The 16,657-nt window shown below is 52.2% G+C and overlaps 3 protein-coding genes across 4 annotated transcripts; 2 read left to right on the top strand and 1 right to left on the bottom strand.

Annotated features, from left to right (window-relative positions):
* The first annotated feature begins 10 nt into the window (after positions 1-10).
* CNTD1 (cyclin N-terminal domain containing 1) lies at positions 11-3,787 on the top strand. The gene is made up of 7 exons (XM_063354273.1): positions 11-676; positions 779-854; positions 1,094-1,268; positions 1,783-1,945; positions 2,407-2,551; positions 2,935-3,031; positions 3,668-3,787. Exons 1-7 carry the CDS (start codon positions 505-507, stop codon positions 3,785-3,787), a joined length of 948 nt encoding a protein of 315 aa, XP_063210343.1. The 5' UTR covers positions 11-504.
* Positions 3,396-9,486, bottom strand: BECN1 (beclin 1). 2 transcript variants are annotated; one of them, XM_063354271.1, is made up of 11 exons: positions 9,168-9,486; positions 9,026-9,093; positions 8,866-8,924; positions 8,488-8,578; positions 8,074-8,210; positions 7,387-7,581; positions 7,020-7,166; positions 6,368-6,463; positions 6,222-6,282; positions 5,636-5,778; positions 3,396-5,284 (listed from the first exon to the last, which is right to left on the bottom strand). In XM_063354271.1, exons 1-11 carry the CDS (start codon positions 9,406-9,408, stop codon positions 5,116-5,118), a joined length of 1,407 nt encoding a protein of 468 aa, XP_063210341.1. In that variant the 5' UTR covers positions 9,409-9,486; the 3' UTR covers positions 3,396-5,115. The 2 variants fall into 2 exon arrangements, with proteins under 2 accessions (XP_063210341.1, XP_063210340.1); XM_063354270.1 differs by having other exon boundaries at positions 3,412-5,284; positions 6,368-6,517; positions 9,168-9,478.
* On the top strand, positions 9,480-16,059 carry PSME3 (proteasome activator subunit 3). The gene is made up of 11 exons (XM_063354274.1): positions 9,480-9,652; positions 10,193-10,225; positions 10,555-10,617; positions 11,128-11,232; positions 11,541-11,589; positions 12,219-12,331; positions 12,844-12,912; positions 13,152-13,219; positions 13,376-13,430; positions 13,686-13,772; positions 14,295-16,059. Exons 1-11 carry the CDS (start codon positions 9,611-9,613, stop codon positions 14,373-14,375), a joined length of 765 nt encoding a protein of 254 aa, XP_063210344.1. The 5' UTR covers positions 9,480-9,610; the 3' UTR covers positions 14,376-16,059.
* Positions 16,060-16,657: the final 598 nt, after the last annotated feature.

Raw genomic sequence — 16,657 nt, forward strand, 5'->3', positions numbered from 1 at the left:
GGCGGGGAGGGCAGCCAATCGGAAGGGGGCGGGCCAGGCAGGCTGGCTACGCGCAGGCGCAGTGGGAGCGGGGCGTCGAGTGGCTGAGGCCCGGCGCGTGGCTGGCCGCGGAGGAGGCGCGCTCTGATTGGCGGGTTGGGGTCCCGTGACCAGGAGGCGCTGAGGTCGGGCGCGCTCTGATTGGCGGGGCGGGGTCCCGTGACCAGGAGGCGCTGAGGTGGGACATGCTCCACCCTGACGGCCCCGGCAGCGGCGGTTCCTCCTGCTCCCCCCCAAGCCCCTGTGGGGGGTCTGTGCTCGGGCCTGCCCCACCGGTGGCCAGTGTGGGCCCCTTCCTGAAAGCAGCCTCATTTTGGAGGGGTTGCAGGCTCCTAGTTTTGCCTTTGGGACCCCAAGGCCCAGCTCAGTGGTGGCTCTCAGGGCCCTTTCCTACCGGTGGTGAGGAAGCACCGTGCTGCCCTTGAAGTAATTATTGTCATTAAGGTCCCTGACCTGAACTGCTAAATGGGGTCCCAGGAGCGAGCTGCATCCCGGTACTATGACCCAAACCCCATCTTCGGCAAGGTCGCTCCTGAGATTATTGAGGACGCGCTGATCCATCTGGCCACGGAAAATGAACAGTACCTGAGCGAACTGTCGGATCAGGCTGGATGCTTCAAGGAGACACGGACAGTGGGTGAGACTGTTTTTCTCAATTACAGCTAACTCCTGAGGAGGTTAACAGCTGTATAATTACCTTCAGTTGACTCAAGTGAACGACTGTTGTGCTTTTTTGCAGAATTTATATTCCTTTTGTCTGAAAAATGGCACTTGGACGAATCGGCAAGGTACCAAGCGGTAGAGTTACTTGAAAGGTAATAAATATCCTGAATGCTCAGTGCATTTCCCGTTTCTCTCACACGGTTACACTATGCATGCTCTATACCACTCATCCGCACAATGAATAATTTTTTTGCCTGTGTAGAGCTTTGCCTCTTTACTCATTTAATTCAAATTAACAGCTGTCCCTATATTCTAAGTACATGCAGAATTGCTTTTCTTCCTTTTCCTTAGCAGAAGAGAACTGTTTTCTGAGGAATTGTGGTTTTTGTAGGTTTATGATCAAGCAAGTAGAACAAATCTGTAAGACTTCCAGAGAGAACGTTAAAAGTCGTGAACAAGGACAAGGCAGCAGCTGGAGCTCTCTGAAAGATCAGATATACGACACGTTTGTCCTGCGACTTGTGTCATGTATTCAGCTTGCAAGCAAACTTTCCTTACACTATAATGTAAGCCAGCCAAAGCTTTTCCTATAGCATCTTTTGAGCAGTGTGGTAAATTGTGTACTATATTAATCTCGCTTGAAAAAATGATTTTCTCTCTGGAAGGCAGTAGTGATAATGAAATGCAAAGGATATTGAAATGGAGACCTAAATCTCTTCTGTTTAGGGCAAATTAATTGTCACTTATCCAGTAACAACTTGTCAGGAAATGTTCTTGGTACTGGGAAAAAAGCACAGGCAGCAGAAAAACTTGGCCTGTGGTTGTCAACAATTGTGTGGCTGCAGAGGGTTTGGGGCTGGGGAAGGTTTGTGGAGTAGAGGAAACCTGTGGGAAAGAAGGTCCGAGCTGGATTCCTCGTGCCAGCTTAAAAGCCGAGTAACAGAGCTGGGTGAGCGTGCCGTATCACCACTGCTGTGGCTCACGCTTAAATTCGGTGGGAGGAGTAAAGCAAGAAGTACTTAGTTCTTAGAAAGCCCCTTATTGCCTAGGAGATAATTTGTCTCTTTTTTTCCTCTTCAGATAGTTAACAGTGACACAGCTTTAAAATTTCTACAATCCTTAAAATACTCATACACTAAACAGGAATTGCTCGAGTCAGAACTTGCCGTTTTAAAAAGTCTGCACTTCCAGATTAACGTGTCAACTCCCTTGGCTTACGTGGAATTGCTTCTAGAGGTTTTAGGTAGGAGTATTAATAGGAGAGAATGGGAAAGAATTTTTTAAGAGCGTAATAGAGCTATTAGTGATCTGAACCAGAATGTCTCTTATTACAGATTTTTGCATACTGTGAAGGCACATGAAACTTTTCAGATTGTCCAAGGCTTTACTTTTCAGATGAGAACTTCCTCCTTCGTAGAATCTGATGAATGTTATTGGAGTCATGGCTCATTCAGTAAAAGAGTTTTAAACCCCCAAAACCTATTGTAAGGCCACGTTTTCTACAATGACTTACCATTTTCTTTGCCCAGGTCTGAGAACCTGAACTTCAGAATGAGTGAAATTAGACTGAGATTGAGGAAGACCTGTGGTATTTGGAAACAAAGGGCAGCTGTCACCAGAAAGCTGCATCCCTCGCTTAAAAACTTTCTAATTCAGTGTAATGGCTCAAAACCTACGGCTGATTACGTATGATCTCTGTGCTAGGACATAACGGCTGCCTGCTTCCTTCAAAGCCGTTGCATCAGATGTGTATGCAGCTACTGGACTTCTCCTATCTTATGAGAGATTCCATCTACGACATTTTGTTGAAGATTGCCATTGAAAATTCAACACCAAGCAAACTGCAGGTGTAAGTAGCTTACGTGACTATTGCTTAAGATAACTAGTTGAAATTAAAACCCTAAGAAATAGTAGCATAATTCCCGTTATGCTATTTTGGGGGCAAGTTTTAAAAAATTTTAATTTGCGGGGCTTTCAGCATTGTTTATTGATCTTAATATACCAGTTCAAAGGAACATGCTTCACCACATTTGCTTTAGGGGCAAGCTAGGAAAGTGTTTAACTTAATTGTAAAACTGCAGCTTTAGCACTGTCAGTGAAAGTTAACAGTATCAGGCTTTATTTGGACTGAATAAGCTAACCTGTCCGTAGGCTGTATAGCGATTACAGAAGTAGGTGCTTCTGAACTGTAAAATCAGCATTTTACACCAGAAGACGCTTTTACTTCTGCAGAGCAAAGTTTCTGACCGTAAAGGAAGATTTCATGCTCTTGGCTGTTGGAATCATCAGCACAAGCGTGTTCATACTAAACCCTGGGCACTGGAAGCAGGTACAGTCGCTTCTAAACACATTCATTCTACGTGTGAAATGGTGAAGGCTGTTTATACGTTTAAGCACAGCAAGAAAACAGGCAGACTCTACTGGGAGTAGCATGAGGGGGGTGACATCTTTCAGGTTTTTTAGCAAGGAAGCGCGTGTACTCTTGTAAGAGTATGATGGGGGTACATGGGCAGTTGTGCAGGAGGGCTCGGGCTCGCGCTAGTGCGAGCTTATCCTCACGCCTCAGCTTCCTTAGAATTAGATTTCCTCAGAATAACCCCCCCAGGCATCGTTTTGTTCATAGGTGGAGACGCAATCCCATGGGACAATGTGCCCAAACTGCTGCTCAATGCTATAACCAAGAGCCTATTACAGATAGTAGCTCCTTCATTTTACTACTTTAGTAGAAGCAATTACAAAAAAAAAAAGTAAAAGGCACAAACCAAACCCCAAAACGAGCAAGCAAGCAAACAAAAAAACCAACCAAATAAAACAAAAAACATACCGAGAGGTTTCAGCTTTTGTTCAAGTGCGCCCATGAGGCGCTATTACTCTCGTTGGATTTGGAGGGTTAAGAAGTATGTCTGTAAACTAATGTCTCTTAGGCACTGTAAGTATCTATCTTCATTTTTTATTTTTTTTTAAGGTTGTGGAGCATTTGAACTATATCACTGGCATTACTTCACAAAGTATCTTAGAATTTTCTTATGCAGTGCTGAAACACGTTGTTGGCAGCGCCACTCCAAAGCAGCACTATAGGAACTGAGGAACAAAAGCCCCAGAGAACAGAATTATGACTCTTAAATAGAACTATCTTCTGTGGCCAGTCCCTAGCGTATCAGTAGCAAACTGTTACGCTGCTTGCAATAGTCTGTCTTCTGCGACACTGCAGAGGGCACCAAAGGCAATTTAGTTTTACTTTTGGTTTTGAACCCCAGCTATTCTGTAACATTTTGTGTGTTAGGTGCTAATTAGAAAGCTTGTCCTTCCAGGCAGTGCAGTAGTGCCGTGAAGGGAGGCACACAGGAGCCAAGTAGCATTTAGAGATATCTCTTTCAGCACCAAAAGATTTATTGTAAGAGCTACATCTTCTAAGTTATGAATATAAGTTTCCTTGGAAAAGAAGAGTCATTGTTTTCACAAGGCATTAACGTGCACGGTGTTTTGCTTGGCAATCTGTATTGCTGGAAGCAACTCGCACACCCTTACAAACAGGGCTGTACTTTCTTTCTCCACTTGCTGCTTTTTAAAAAATTTACTTATTGTCTCAGGCAGCTTGCTGCAGCCCGGCTGCTTCTTACTGTGCTCCCTCTTTGCCAGTGCTCAGAGCCTGTTTGCTCGTACCCTAAGAAAGCCAGCTAGTTGACCAGTGTTGTGAAAAGGACAGAATCCCACCAATTTTGAAAGCGATGCAGTTGTTGCGACAGCAGGTGCCTATTCAGCACGTCCCTGTAAGTGCCAGGGGCTGTTTATGCTGTGCCTGGCGTACGCTAGATGAAAGCACTCTTTGTGTAGAATAGTGTTTTATTATTTACTCGGTGCACCTCTGTGCAAGAACAGGCTGCAGGAAGTATTACAAATAGTTAGTATCATCATAGCTAACAGTATTTTAAACAGTATCAAACCTTGTTAAGTTCAGTGGCACAAAGAAGTGCTGATATGACTTAGAAAATACTTTATTTCAAACTGTAGTTACCCTTTAATGACCAAGCAGAGCTTCCGCCAGTTCTTTAACGTTATTCACTGTTTGTAACATTTCGCTTTTCTAACTCATGTAACTGAGTAGTATCAAACTCAGTGGTGTTTCGAAGTTTGACAGTGATTTATACGCATATCTATAAACCCCAGAAGTACCAGTTTAGCATCTATTCAATAGCTGTTTTTTTTATTATTATTCTGTTCAGCTCAATGATATAACTTTACATATTGCTTTTCTATATACTACTTGTAATAATGGTATTTTAAATAAAGTGTCTTGTGGATTTTTGGTATTGTAAACATTTTGTACTGGTTAATATTAAGAGACATCTTAATCTGACTTTCTCCAACGAAACGCAGACACCCTACAGTTGCCAGGACGAGTTCTTTACATGGTTACTTGTTATAGAATTGGGATGAGACCCAGGCAAGACCCCACTTCAGGTTAGTTAACATGAATTTTAGTGCTTTTGTCCATTGCTCCTCAGAGTTAAATTGTGTTTTAATAGAGTAAGAGCCTCCACTGCCACCTGTATCTTCGATCTTTCCTTTCTCCACGTCCATCCTGTATCACACACAAAGTTTTATTAGTGCAGTACTATTGCAAGCATTTGATCTCAATATGACATCAAGTACTAAAATTTAAATCTGACATTCATATTATTCTATGTCAGAAAACTTTGTTTTTAAAGGAAATCTAGCAAGCCTCAGGTCCTCGCCTGAGGAACTAGCTTTAAATTTCAGTTAAACTAAGAGCAAATGTGATAATCCTGCCCATTATAAAGAATGCCAGACGATTTCACAGAGACAGGACAAACAGAAAGCGTTGCTGTAGACTGGTGCAGGGGATGGTTAGCAGCGCTGCGCGGGACAGCACAGGAGATGTTAATTTGACATGTTATACAGCAACACTCACCTGTAAGGCAAACAAAACCGAGTTTCGCCTTTTTCCACTTCCTCTTTAAATTGCTGCACGCAGTCCAGGAAAGCCACCATTGCATGATCAAACTTATTGTCCCAGAAGAACCTCAGGCCTCCAGAGCAGTACAGGGGGAGCTCCTGGAAAAGAGATTTGTTTCAGGCACCCCAAGCACTCCATTTTAGATATAGTCGCTGCAGCTCTTTAGTCTTGTGCAAGGCTTAAATTTGTCACAGGATGCTTAGAAATGGTTTGTGGCACATAAGTGTGACTTGTTTTGTGGCAAGTGCCTGCTGCGTGCTGGTGTGGGTTCCTAATCACCAACAATCATCCCAATGATGCTGCCTTCCTCTGGCTGTGGGGCATGGTTTGCGAGTCCTGTTGGTTTTATCCTGCTGGATGGTGGAGTGAGTGGCTCGATACAGGATACCGAGTGAGATGTTGTTATGTTAAAGTTGGGGCAGCTAGCTCCCCTGTACCATAAATTCATGAAGAGCTGAGTTTGTCTTCTGTGTCCCCCAGCGTGAGCAGGGCTCTGTGGCGTTCAAGGTCAATGTCCTGCCATTTGTGCAGGGTCTCTTACCTTTGATTTGTCCGTGAGGGACTCTAAATACGAGTGGTTGCCATACGGTACCAGACGGTATCTGAAAGGAGATACGATTCACAGGCAGATGAGTCTGTCTGTCTTTATCCAGGGCGGAGGTGAGATGTGTGTTATATTGCGTATACCTCTGAAACTTCAGGCCCATTTTGTTAGCAAGGGCGTGCAGCAGCAGCACAGTCTGCCCCCAGGCAGCGTTGATCTCATTCCATTCTACAGGAACGCTGGGGAGACGGCCAAGTCTGAAGTTATTTATTGTGCCAAACTGACCACTGTGCCTGTGATAAGAGGAATTATAAATAAGCGCACTGGGGCCGGAACAGCTTCTAGCGCGCTAACCAAACAAGGGCCCCATACCAACAGGTACGGAACACACTGCTAACCCAGCAAAAGGAGGGCTTGGGTGCTCTGGTTAAAAAGTGCATATAAATACCAACCAGTTGTTCTCTTTTTAACAATAAACAACCAACCCACCAAATCAAACACCCAGCCCCCCTGAGCTACCTGCTCCGTGAAGCTTGATGTTAGAGCACTACCCTTGGCTGGCACAGTCGGGCCCGGTTCGTTAACAATGTTAGTGACTGTCATTTCAGTACTCGGACATCTGCACAGCGTCGCAAATCTCTCCCAGCAGACGCTGCTGGGAGCCGTGACCAGCCGCTTTGTCGTGGGGCAACTATGACCTGGCTAGCACCGTCCCTCTCGAATGCAGCATTACCTAAATGCTCCCGCGTGGCAGATTCTTTAGTGAACTGAGGCACTTTTCAGCGTCTACGTTACCAGATGTGAAAGGTTGCATTGAACACGTTGGTTTTCTTTAATTTATCCAATTGCATCTGGGCATAGCGCATTTGGTTGTCCACGCTTTTCAGCTCATCGTCTAGCTCCAGTTGTTGCCTCTTGAATTCGCAGTATTCTTTCTGATACCTTTTAATAAAAGCAAGACAAGAAATGCTAAGTGCAGGCTTTTACAGAGAAGCCATCGCTCACACGGTGTATATTAGGGTCTTTTTGGTCTGGCCAACTTCAATTTTGCAAAGAACAAGCTACTTGCATTTGGGCATTATTTACAGGTTTCTCCAGGTTATAATCTCATTTGTCTATTACCTAAAATCCCTGCCCTAAACTGCGGTTGTAGTTCACTCACTGAGCTTCTTCCTGCTCCAGCCGCTCCGCCTCTGCCCTCACTCTCTCGAAGTCTTCAGCCACAATCTTGCGGTTCTTCTCGACGTCCTCTAGCTCCTGGATCAGTTGCTCTTCCTCCAGTGCAAGTTCTTTCAGTTCAGTCTGCAGTTTCTCCTTATCGTCCTCGTTCATTTGTTCCAGTATCTCCAGACATCTCCTATGGGAGAGGGACAGGGTTACCACCACAAGGATCCCGGGAAGCCTCCGCCAACAGCCCCCGGTTCCGTGACAGCCTGCGCAGGCCACCAGAAGAGCAGACAGGGCTCTGTTCTCACGTGTGCCTCTCCTTAATCCCGAGCTCTCCGTGTCGATCCTGCACCACGAGTCAGGAACACGCAGGAGAACGGGGGAGCAAGAGGGTGACCGAGGACTGTTGCTCCTGCCAGCAGCCACCTCTCGGAAGGCCTCGCCCGCGCGGGAACGCTGCCAGGCAGGCGCCGTGCGCTGGTGTCACACGTTCTGATGGGCTCACAGACTTCAGCCGGAGCAGCTGTGTACCACAGGACTCTCAAAAATACATTTTTCATCTCATTCAGACCAGGAAAACCAAGGGCTGCAGTCAGGGCCATCTCTCGCTGGCCACGGAAGGCCAGACCGGGGCTGCGTTCTCTCCCTGGGCGCCAAGGGACGCGTCACCCCGGTCACTCACTTGTAGTTCTGGCACTCATTCTCGGTGATGTTCAGCTGCGTGTCCAGCTGGTCCAGCAGCGTGTCGGTGCACTCCTCGCACAGAGGGTGATCCACGTCCGTCTGCCCGGACATAATGTCAAAGAGGTCGCCGGTGACCTGCGGAAAGAGTCCCCCCTGAGTCCCCTTGGCACCGCGGGCAGCTGCCGGCTGGTTTTCAACAGACGGGCCTGCGCTCCTTCGACTGGCAAAGCGCTTTTTGCGGGTCAAATCTTGGTTTGAAACTGAAGATTCTGATTTTACTGAGCTCCTCGCCCGCGGGAGCCTGGCGAGGCCCGCGCCCCGGGAAGCTCCACGGCTCAGTTCCGCAGAGCATCCAGGAGAACCGAGACCGCGCTCACACGTGCCTAATGCTACCGGTGCACGTCAGACTTGCCTTCAGTCTCCGGCTGAGGTTCTCCATGGTGCCGCCATCCGAGGCCTCTCCGATCAGCGTGAAGCTGTTGGCGCTCTCTGTCGACATCATTCTTGGAGAGAATTTTACGGGGAGTTGAGTGCGGGGGCGGTGGGGGTGTGGAACAGGGGCGGGATGGGGACCGGGGACCGGCCGAGGGTCGGGGGGGATGCGGGGGCCGGGCAGGCCGTGCTCCTGAGGGGCTCTGCCGGGACCGTGCTCGGCGTCAGCCCATGGCTAACAAGCAGCGTCCCAAATACCGTGATTTACATATATGCAAATGACGGCACCACCTGCCGAGGAGCCGCTGGGGTCCCGGGGGGGGGTCGCCCCCTGCCCGGGGCGCGGCGACGGCCGTACCTGGCGGGCGGGATGAACCGCCGGGAGACGCCATCCTGCCGGTTCTCGGCGAAGGCCTCCTGCGGGGCAAGCGGACACCGTCACCGGGCGGGACTCCCCGGGGGGGACTCCGCGGGAGGGGAGGGCGGGGGTCCCGCCGCCGCGGCCAGCCCCGCCGTACCTCCGTCAGAGCGGTCTCCTCCTCCGGCGCGTCCCCGGGCCGGGCGGCAGCGGCGGCCAGCAACGGGGCTGCGGGAGAGGAGGCGTCAGCCGGGCCCGGCCCCGACCCCGCGCCCCCCGCCCGTCCACCCGCGCCCCGGTACCGGTGAGCTCCTGGATGGTGAGGCGGTCGAGGATCTTGAAGGAGGTGTCGAGCTTCAGCGGCTGGCTGCAGCGCTGGCAGACGAAGCTGACCTGCGCCGTGCCGCCGCCGCCCGCCCGCGGGCCCTCCATGCCTCCGCTCAGCCCCGCGCCCGCCCCGCCATCGCCGCGCGACGGACGTGACGCGAGCGGCGGGGCACGGTCCTGGCAGCGGTGTAGCGGGGGGGAGGCGGCGGCGGCCATCTTCCCCCGCCCCGCCCCGCGCGGCCCGCGTTGAGCGGCCAGGACCCGGCGGCGGCGCGGGGGGGGCGGTCACGCGGGCGGCGGGCGCGCGCGGCATTGGCGGGCGCGCGGCGTGAGGTCAGTTCCGGTGGCGGCGACGCCGGTGGTGGGGCAGCGGCAGCGCGGCCCCGCGCAGAGCCCGCCCGGACGCGCCCCCGCCGCCATGGCCTCGCTGCTCAAGGTGGACCCCGAGGTGAAGCTCAAGGTGCGCCCCCGCCACGCCGCCGCCCCCCGCCGCCTCGCCGGCTCCGCACCGCGCTGCGGGCCGCCGCCAGGCCCTTCCGCCCCGGCCGTTGGTTCGTGCGGCCGCCAAGCTCGGCCCCCCCCCTCCCCGCCTAGCACGGCTCGGCCCCCCCGCCGCCCCCGCGCCCCGCCGCCGATGCGCCGGGGCTCCCCGAAGCGCCGGGGGGCGGGGGCGGGACTGGGGCCGCGCTGCGGCCGCCCCCGGGCCGTTCCCCGGCGGAGGGCGGCCGCGGGCCCGGGCACGACGGCCCTTTCTCCCGGCCCCAGGCAGGAGCTGCTCGGTGTGCGGTTCCCCACGTTGCTCCGCGCCTCTGGGGCCCGGGGCAGGCGGGCGGGCCGAGGCTGCTCCCGACGCAGCTGCCGTCGCGGGATCCTCCCGCCAGGCCGAGAGCGACACCTGCGGAGATGGGGCCGAGCCCGCAGCGGCGGGACGGGGCGCCTGGTTTGTGCCGAGCCCGGCGTCCTGAGGGAGCTCTGAACTGTCGCTTTTGTCCTTCCGCAGGTTGACTCCTTCAGGGAGCGGATCACGAGCGAGGTGAGTGTCCCGCTGCCTGGAGCGCGGCAGGCCGGGGGAGAGGCCGCTCGGCCGTCACCGTCTGACACACCTGAGCGCGATTTGAGCCTCTCCTGGGAGCTCGGCAGTGCTCAGAGCATCAGCCAGCACCTGCAGTGAGGTTGCGTAGCCTCATGGCTCTCTTGGTGTCTTCTCCTCTCCGCTTGGCACGGCGTGGTGGCCGGTAGCAGGCAGAGCCTGTGCTCTCTCCTGTTCCCTGCCTCGGGACGGTTGGGTTCCCCGGTGTTCTTTCCTGGTAGCAGGAACCTCGCAGCGTTGTTTCACGTCATCGTCTGTTCTTTCTCTTTCAGGCTGAAGACCTGGTGGCAAACTTTTTCCCAAAGAAGCTGCTAGAGCTCGATGGGTTCCTTAAGGTAAGGTATACCTTGTCTTCTGTATCTTTTTTCATTTTCAAGCCACGTGTTGAAAGCGACCTGGCAGGTCTCGTCCTGTGTATTTTCTTGCGTATTTCACCTTGTTACGAAGGCCTGAAGCAGTGGCTGGTTGCGTGTGTGCATTTGAGTGCCGTTAGCTCTAGAGGGGGTACTTCCTTTTTCAGTTTTCTTTGTGTGATCGCCACATTTATCTTTCTCATGGATTCGGCAACTTTGGGCGGGATGTCCTTCACGATGCTGTGGTCTCACAGGGCCTCCAGCGTTGCAGGCAGTCGATAGCTTTGATCGCAGTCTGGAGCTGGCACACTGTTCCTGGGTGGAGGGAGGTCTTGTCACAGGCCTATTGTTAGGCTTTTTTTTTTTTTTCTCTTTCATCCTTATTTTATGGTTGGATAAGAGGGAGGTCCGAGTCTTTTGTCTGCTCATTGTGTTTGGTGTGACAAAACTTCTTAGTTCATAATTAAATAACAAATCTGCTTTATTTTCTAGGAGCCTATCCTGAATATTCACGATCTCACTCAGATCCATTCGGACATGAACCTCCCAGTGCCTGACCCAATTCTTCTCACAAACAGCCACGATGGACTGGACGGGGTAAGGTTACTATCTTGGCTGTGATCCCTGCTTCGGTTAATTAAAACTGCATGTCTTGCTCTGTGCTGGAGTAGGATATTCTTATTTAATAACAGGCAGTGGCTCTCCCAAAGGCTTTAGGAATTGGTCTGTCGAGCCTGGGAAGTCTGTTGGAGTAAACGCCGTGCTCTGCGGGCCTCCTTTGTTTTTTAAAGAAGGGTGCTTAGAAACCAGAAGCGTAGCAGGGACTCTAAAGATTTTCTTGTTTCCTTTGCAACACTGTTATAGCTTACGACTAGTTTGTGAGTAAAACATTTTGTATATTTTAGCCAAATATGAAAAAGAGGAAGCTGGAAGACCGCGAAGAGACCTTTCAGGGTAAGAGTCCCCAAGTCTCTTGTGTTGCTGCCTGCCCCCTGAACCAGTGCGCCGTGCCTTCGGGGTACGAAATCACGTGAACCTGCCCTTGCCCTGTCCTGACAGCAGCTGCTGCTTGTGCAGGCCTGTCCCCGCAGCCTCTCAGAGCCTGACCTACGGATGTTCTGCTGTGGAGGAGTCGGGTTCCAGCTCTTAGAAGCATAATTAGGACTTCTCTGATAGACATAAGTAGTACTTGCTTGAGCTTGGCCTGCTGACAGAGGCAGCTGATCTCCCTGTGGCTCTGTGCTGAAAGCTCTCCTTGTCTGGAGGAAGAGACCAGGCTTTGGACTAAGATGAGGCAGAAACACCTCATACACATGCATCAGGAAAATCCTTTATGCCCAGCCTCAGCAGCCTAGAGCTCTTGTCTCCGCTCAATCTTTTCTCTTTTCCCTCCTTCCTTTGTGGTAATCGCTGTTATCCCATGTCAAATTTCCCCTTCCCCACAGGTTAGCTATAGTCTGGCTCAGTGGCCACTACTGGCCTTTGCGGGAGATAAGACGCCCAGGCGGACCTTCGGGCTGCTCCCCTGGTGCAGCTGTTCCTACGCGTTGCTGATGCGAGGTGTTTTTCTCCTCTGCCCCTAGGTACCAAAGTGTTCGTGATGCCCAATGGGATGCTGAAGAGCAACCAGCAGCTGGTGGACATCATTGAGAAAGTGAAACCAGAAATCAGGCTGCTTATTGAGAAGTGTAATACGGTGGGTATGAGCTCTGGAGCGAGCGGAGAAAGTGGGACGCTTTTGCTCCTGGAGAGGCAAATCTGCTCTGAGTGGAAGGAGCCAGCCCTTCTGTGTTCAGTAGATGAGGAAAGGTATTGCAGCGTCTAAAAGTGGTAGGTGTAGGGAAACGATGCTTTTCTGAGCCCTCGGGGAGCTCTGGAGTTCCCCTCCTGAAGGAGGATGCTGTCTGTTACGCAGGCTCCTTCCTTGAGGCTTTTCTTCACTCTCCTTTTGCACGGTCACAGACAGCTGCTGAGAGCTGCCGTGGCACAGCCAGGAGAGCTTCCCGTGGGGAGCTGGGCTTGTGTGGTGTCCCAGCCGTGTGGGAAATGGTCTCCTCAGGAGTGTTGCATGAGCGTGAAGGGCCTGCAGGGGTTTATCATGAACTGCACGGCAAAGGCAGGGTCCTGGGGGTGCTTTTGGTAAAACTTTCGAGAGGTGTTTCTATGGAGATGTTGGCATTGATCAGTGTTGTGATCTTTTAACCGCAGGTGAAAATGTGGGTGCAGCTTCTCATCCCCAGGATAGAAGATGGAAACAACTTTGGTGTTTCTATTCAGGTAAGGCAGCGCTGGCTCGGTGCCCTGCCCTGGGAGAGAGCTCTGCTCCAGGGACGTGGATCTCGGGTTCCTCTGAATCTTTCATTTGATGGTATCCAGCAGCTGCAGTCATGGGGTTGGTTTAGGTTTTAAAACCCAAACCTGAGCTTGACCTGGCGCTGCTGAGACATGTTGCTTTTGCAGCCCTGAAGGCCAGCTGCAGTCGCGTGAAGCTAAAGGCTTCCTTGTCTTCCCTGCAGGAGGAAACAGTTGCTGAGCTTCGAACTGTGGAGAGTGAGGCGGCATCTTACCTGGACCAGATTTCTAGGTAGGCATGCAAGAACAGACCTCTTCTTCGGGATCCTCTTGGGGGTAAAAAAAAAGTGCTTGGGAAAGGTCCCCTAGCTTTTTGTAGGGTAGCTTGGGCCTAGAAAAAATCTTGGTGCTATTTATCTGATCTTTAGCCTCTCTCTTTTCCTACCAGATATTATATCACAAGAGCAAAGTTGGTTTCCAAAATAGCTAAGTACCCTCATGTGGTAAGTAAACGGGGAAGTGGAGATTTACACGTTATGCGCTGCTGCTTTTTGGGACTCTTTGGGCCACTTATCACTATCCTTTTTGAGCTGAGGGTCTGGGGGGTAAAGGTGGGGGATCGTACAGGATGCGGAATATCTGCGTTAGAGGAGGGCAGGCTGAAGGGGGGATTCCTTTGTAAACGGATGGACCTTCACTTGGTGTGTGGGAGGCACAACTGAGCTCAGGCCACTCAGCCGCGCGTCTGCTCTCTGTAGGAGGACTACCGCCGCACAGTGACAGAGATCGATGAGAAGGAGTACATTAGTCTGCGCCTGATCATTTCAGAGCTGAGGAATCAATATGTAAGTGAAAAAACTGCGCTCGCACTGGCTTCCCGCACAGCAGCGGAGAGAGACTTTTTGACCCCGCTGCTGCTGCTGCTCTCCCCCTTCCCGATGAGTACACCTAGTCCTGGCAAGGAGCCTGTCTCCTCCCCACTCCGTTTTGGCTCTAACGAGAAAAGCCAACTGTTGCCTCTCCACCATCTCCCGGAAATGCAGGTGTTTCTAACTGAGCGCTCACAGGATTCTAGCGCAAAATATTCCTTCCACCTCTGTGGGAACCGGTGACCCCAAACTCTTCATGCAGTGCAAGCCATTCCTGGGATCGCTAAAGAAATCCTCTCTTTTTGGTGTTACATGCGGTGGCTTCTGTAAAGTCTGGCTGAAAGAAGCCCTTACCTTAACTAGGCGTGTGATGGCACGCAGGGGCTGAGGGTGGTGCCGAGGTGAGCAGTGCTGCTCTTTTAACCAGCGCTCATTGTGAAAGCTGGATGCTGGATGTCTTTGTCCTTCTTATCTGAGTCCCGTTCTCCCTTTTTGCAGGTCACTTTGCATGACATGATCCTTAAAAACATTGAGAAGATCAAGAGGCCTCGGAGCAGCAATGCTGAGACCCTCTATTAAGTGTCAACGTTTGAACTTGAGAACTGTTCAGTCAACTAAAGACCGTCATTGCCTTGGTTTGTTACGTGACTATCGAGATGGGAAACTGGCTGGAAATAGTATCGCATTCTTAGTTAAACTCTAAAGAAATTATCGCCTAGTTTTGTGATTGGTTTTGTTCAGGTCTCAGGAGCTCTCCCTCCCTCTAGTAACTGGTAATGAGAAGGTCGTGCTGCTGTGGGGTGCCCTAGAGGCTACTGCAGAGTGAGAGCACCAGCCAGGCAGGAACATTCCTGACGCCTTTCTTCCTACCTGAGTAGGAAGGACACCAGAGACCAAGCCCTCACCCTGTCCCATCTCTTGGCTGGAGGCTTCACTGGGGTCTCTGGGAATGGGGCAGGCTTCAGCATGAGAGCAAGCCCGGGCGGCGGGGCAGCGGTGGAGGAGCTCACGCTCTTCCCTGCTGGCTGTCGCTGGGCCCCTCTGCTGCCGGTGCTCTGCGCTGACCCGCTGCGAGGACAAGGGAACCTGCCCCTCCTGGGCTGGTGGTGGCAGCCACGCTCCAGCGCTGCTGAGCGGTCTGCACTCCTCTTATGGCTCTTGTGACTCAGCAGAGCCTGCCCCGGCTGTCTCTGCCTTGTCAGTTCTGGCTGGGTCAGCGCAGAGCGTGAGGTGGTGCTTGAAAATAGGGCTGGTTGCTCTCCTTGGCTGATCCTGAGCTCAGGTGGCTTCTGCTCCTGGTCGCGATTTGACTAGAGCCACTCTTCTTGGCTAAAACCAACGTTACTTCACGTACGTCCTAGTTGCCCCTTCAGCACGAGATGCTTCTGCCCAGGCTGAGAGAAGGGAGTGGCCGGAGGTCCGATGCTAAAGCCCTGACAGTCTCCGCCCACGGTCAGCCTGAGCCCCGCTGTCTCCTGGCAGTGCTCCCCGCTGCCCGGGCCGAGCAGGCCAGCCGCGGCGGTGCGCGGGGTGAGCATGGCCCATGCCCACCCGCTACCACTGCAGACCTTGTAGTCTTTCCCCCCTGCAAAGGGCACGCTCTCGTGCCTGGTGACTCCTCTAAGCCGCCGGAACGTTTCATGGTCCATTACAAACCCCTTTGGGAATGACTGGTTGTGTTGCGTCAGTTTTTGTGCGTGGCAAGTGGGCCCATAACGCTGCAGGCTCCAAAATTTTCTTATTTATAGTATTTTTACTTCAGTCCCCTATTCAGGGAACGTTAAACCATTTGTTTCAGGAACCTCGCTGTCTCCCGGGTCTCGCTGTTACACCCGTATATTCTTATTGTGCAGTAGCCTTAATAGTTGTGTTAACCTCATTGTAACAACAGTGACAAATGGAATGAACTCTCTCCCCTCCTCTTTTTTTTTTTTTTTTAACTTTGTTTTTGTTTCTTCTGCTTCCACATCTAAGAGCCATGTTGTCTCTTGCTGGTTTCCCAGGGATTTGCCCAGAGTGTGGAGGGCCACTGGCCCTTGCTATAGACTCCTCTGTTGTTGTTTGTAGTAAGTCAACTCTTAGTCTTCCCGCTAATAAATATTCAGTAACAAACCAACTGCGTTCTAGCTGCTGTCTGGAAGCAGCACTTCCCCTTGTGTTTCTTTGTATTGATTCCTTTTAATTTGTTCGGCTCTCTTTGCCAGATGAAAGTATGTAAACTTTTACCATGTCAAGGAATTAAAATAAGGTACTTGGAATTCTTTTAAGGTAGCCCCTTGTGTGTGATACTGAGCTCTGAGGCTGCGCAGTGTCAACGTCTTGTTCTGGTCCTGCCTTTCTCGCATCCGTTTGCTCCTTCCCTGCGTTCTCCTCATTGCTCTGTTTGACTGTGGTGTGATGCTGTGCTCTGCTTCGCAGATGGTTTCTGTTCTTTAGCATGGGCTACGTTAGGGCCACGGTCTTGGGTCTCGTGTGACCTGTCCCAGCTCAGCCCAGTGCGCGGGACTCTGGCCCATCTGGGTTAAAACGGAGGCAGGAGATGTGTGTGGTGTTTCTCCGAGTCTGCACCAGCTCCGTGGCCGCTCCCGCACCTCTGTCTGCCGCTGTCCCGGGGCGCTGCCGGGTCCGTACCTGTCACCCGTGGGCCGTGGCCGCCCCGCTGTCCCCCGGCCGCAGCGTCCTCTGCTCTCCCCAGGGATCTCCTCCTGGCTGCGCTCCTTCCCGTCTCTGCTGCACCACAGCCTGGGGTGCGAGACCCCTCCGGTGGCACTCCTGTCCCCGCAGCGCCTGTTCCCCCGGTGCCGCTAGGCGGGGCCCGTGCCCGGCCCCAGCGGCCGCCGACACCGACCGGGAATCTCCGG

This window comes from Chroicocephalus ridibundus, chromosome 17 (assembly GCF_963924245.1).
Source record: "Chroicocephalus ridibundus chromosome 17, bChrRid1.1, whole genome shotgun sequence".
NCBI lineage: Eukaryota > Metazoa > Chordata > Aves > Charadriiformes > Laridae > Chroicocephalus > Chroicocephalus ridibundus.

Excerpts from the sequence above, each read along its gene's own strand:
- CNTD1 (XM_063354273.1), top strand. The coding sequence starts at position 505 with ATGGGGTCCCAGGAGCGAGCTGCATCCCGGTACTATGACCCAAACCCC. Across the intron at positions 1,269-1,782 it reads AACTTTCCTTACACTATAAT|ATAGTTAACAGTGACACAGC; the intron begins GTAAGCCAGCCA and ends TTTCCTCTTCAG. Across the intron at positions 3,032-3,667 it reads ACCCTGGGCACTGGAAGCAG|GTTGTGGAGCATTTGAACTA; the intron begins GTACAGTCGCTT and ends TTTTTTTTTAAG.
- PSME3 (XM_063354274.1), top strand. The coding sequence starts at position 9,611 with ATGGCCTCGCTGCTCAAGGTGGACCCCGAGGTGAAGCTCAAG. Across the intron at positions 9,653-10,192 it reads ACCCCGAGGTGAAGCTCAAG|GTTGACTCCTTCAGGGAGCG; the intron begins GTGCGCCCCCGC and ends GTCCTTCCGCAG. Across the intron at positions 11,590-12,218 it reads CCGCGAAGAGACCTTTCAGG|GTACCAAAGTGTTCGTGATG; the intron begins GTAAGAGTCCCC and ends CTCTGCCCCTAG.
- BECN1 (XM_063354270.1), bottom strand. The coding sequence starts at position 9,408 with ATGGCCGCCGCCGCCTCCCCCCCGCTACACCGCTGCCAGGACCGTGCC. Across the intron at positions 9,094-9,167 it reads CACCATCCAGGAGCTCACCG|CCCCGTTGCTGGCCGCCGCT; the intron begins GTACCGGGGCGC and ends CCTCTCCCGCAG. Across the intron at positions 8,925-9,025 it reads AGGAGACCGCTCTGACGGAG|GAGGCCTTCGCCGAGAACCG; the intron begins GTACGGCGGGGC and ends CTTGCCCCGCAG.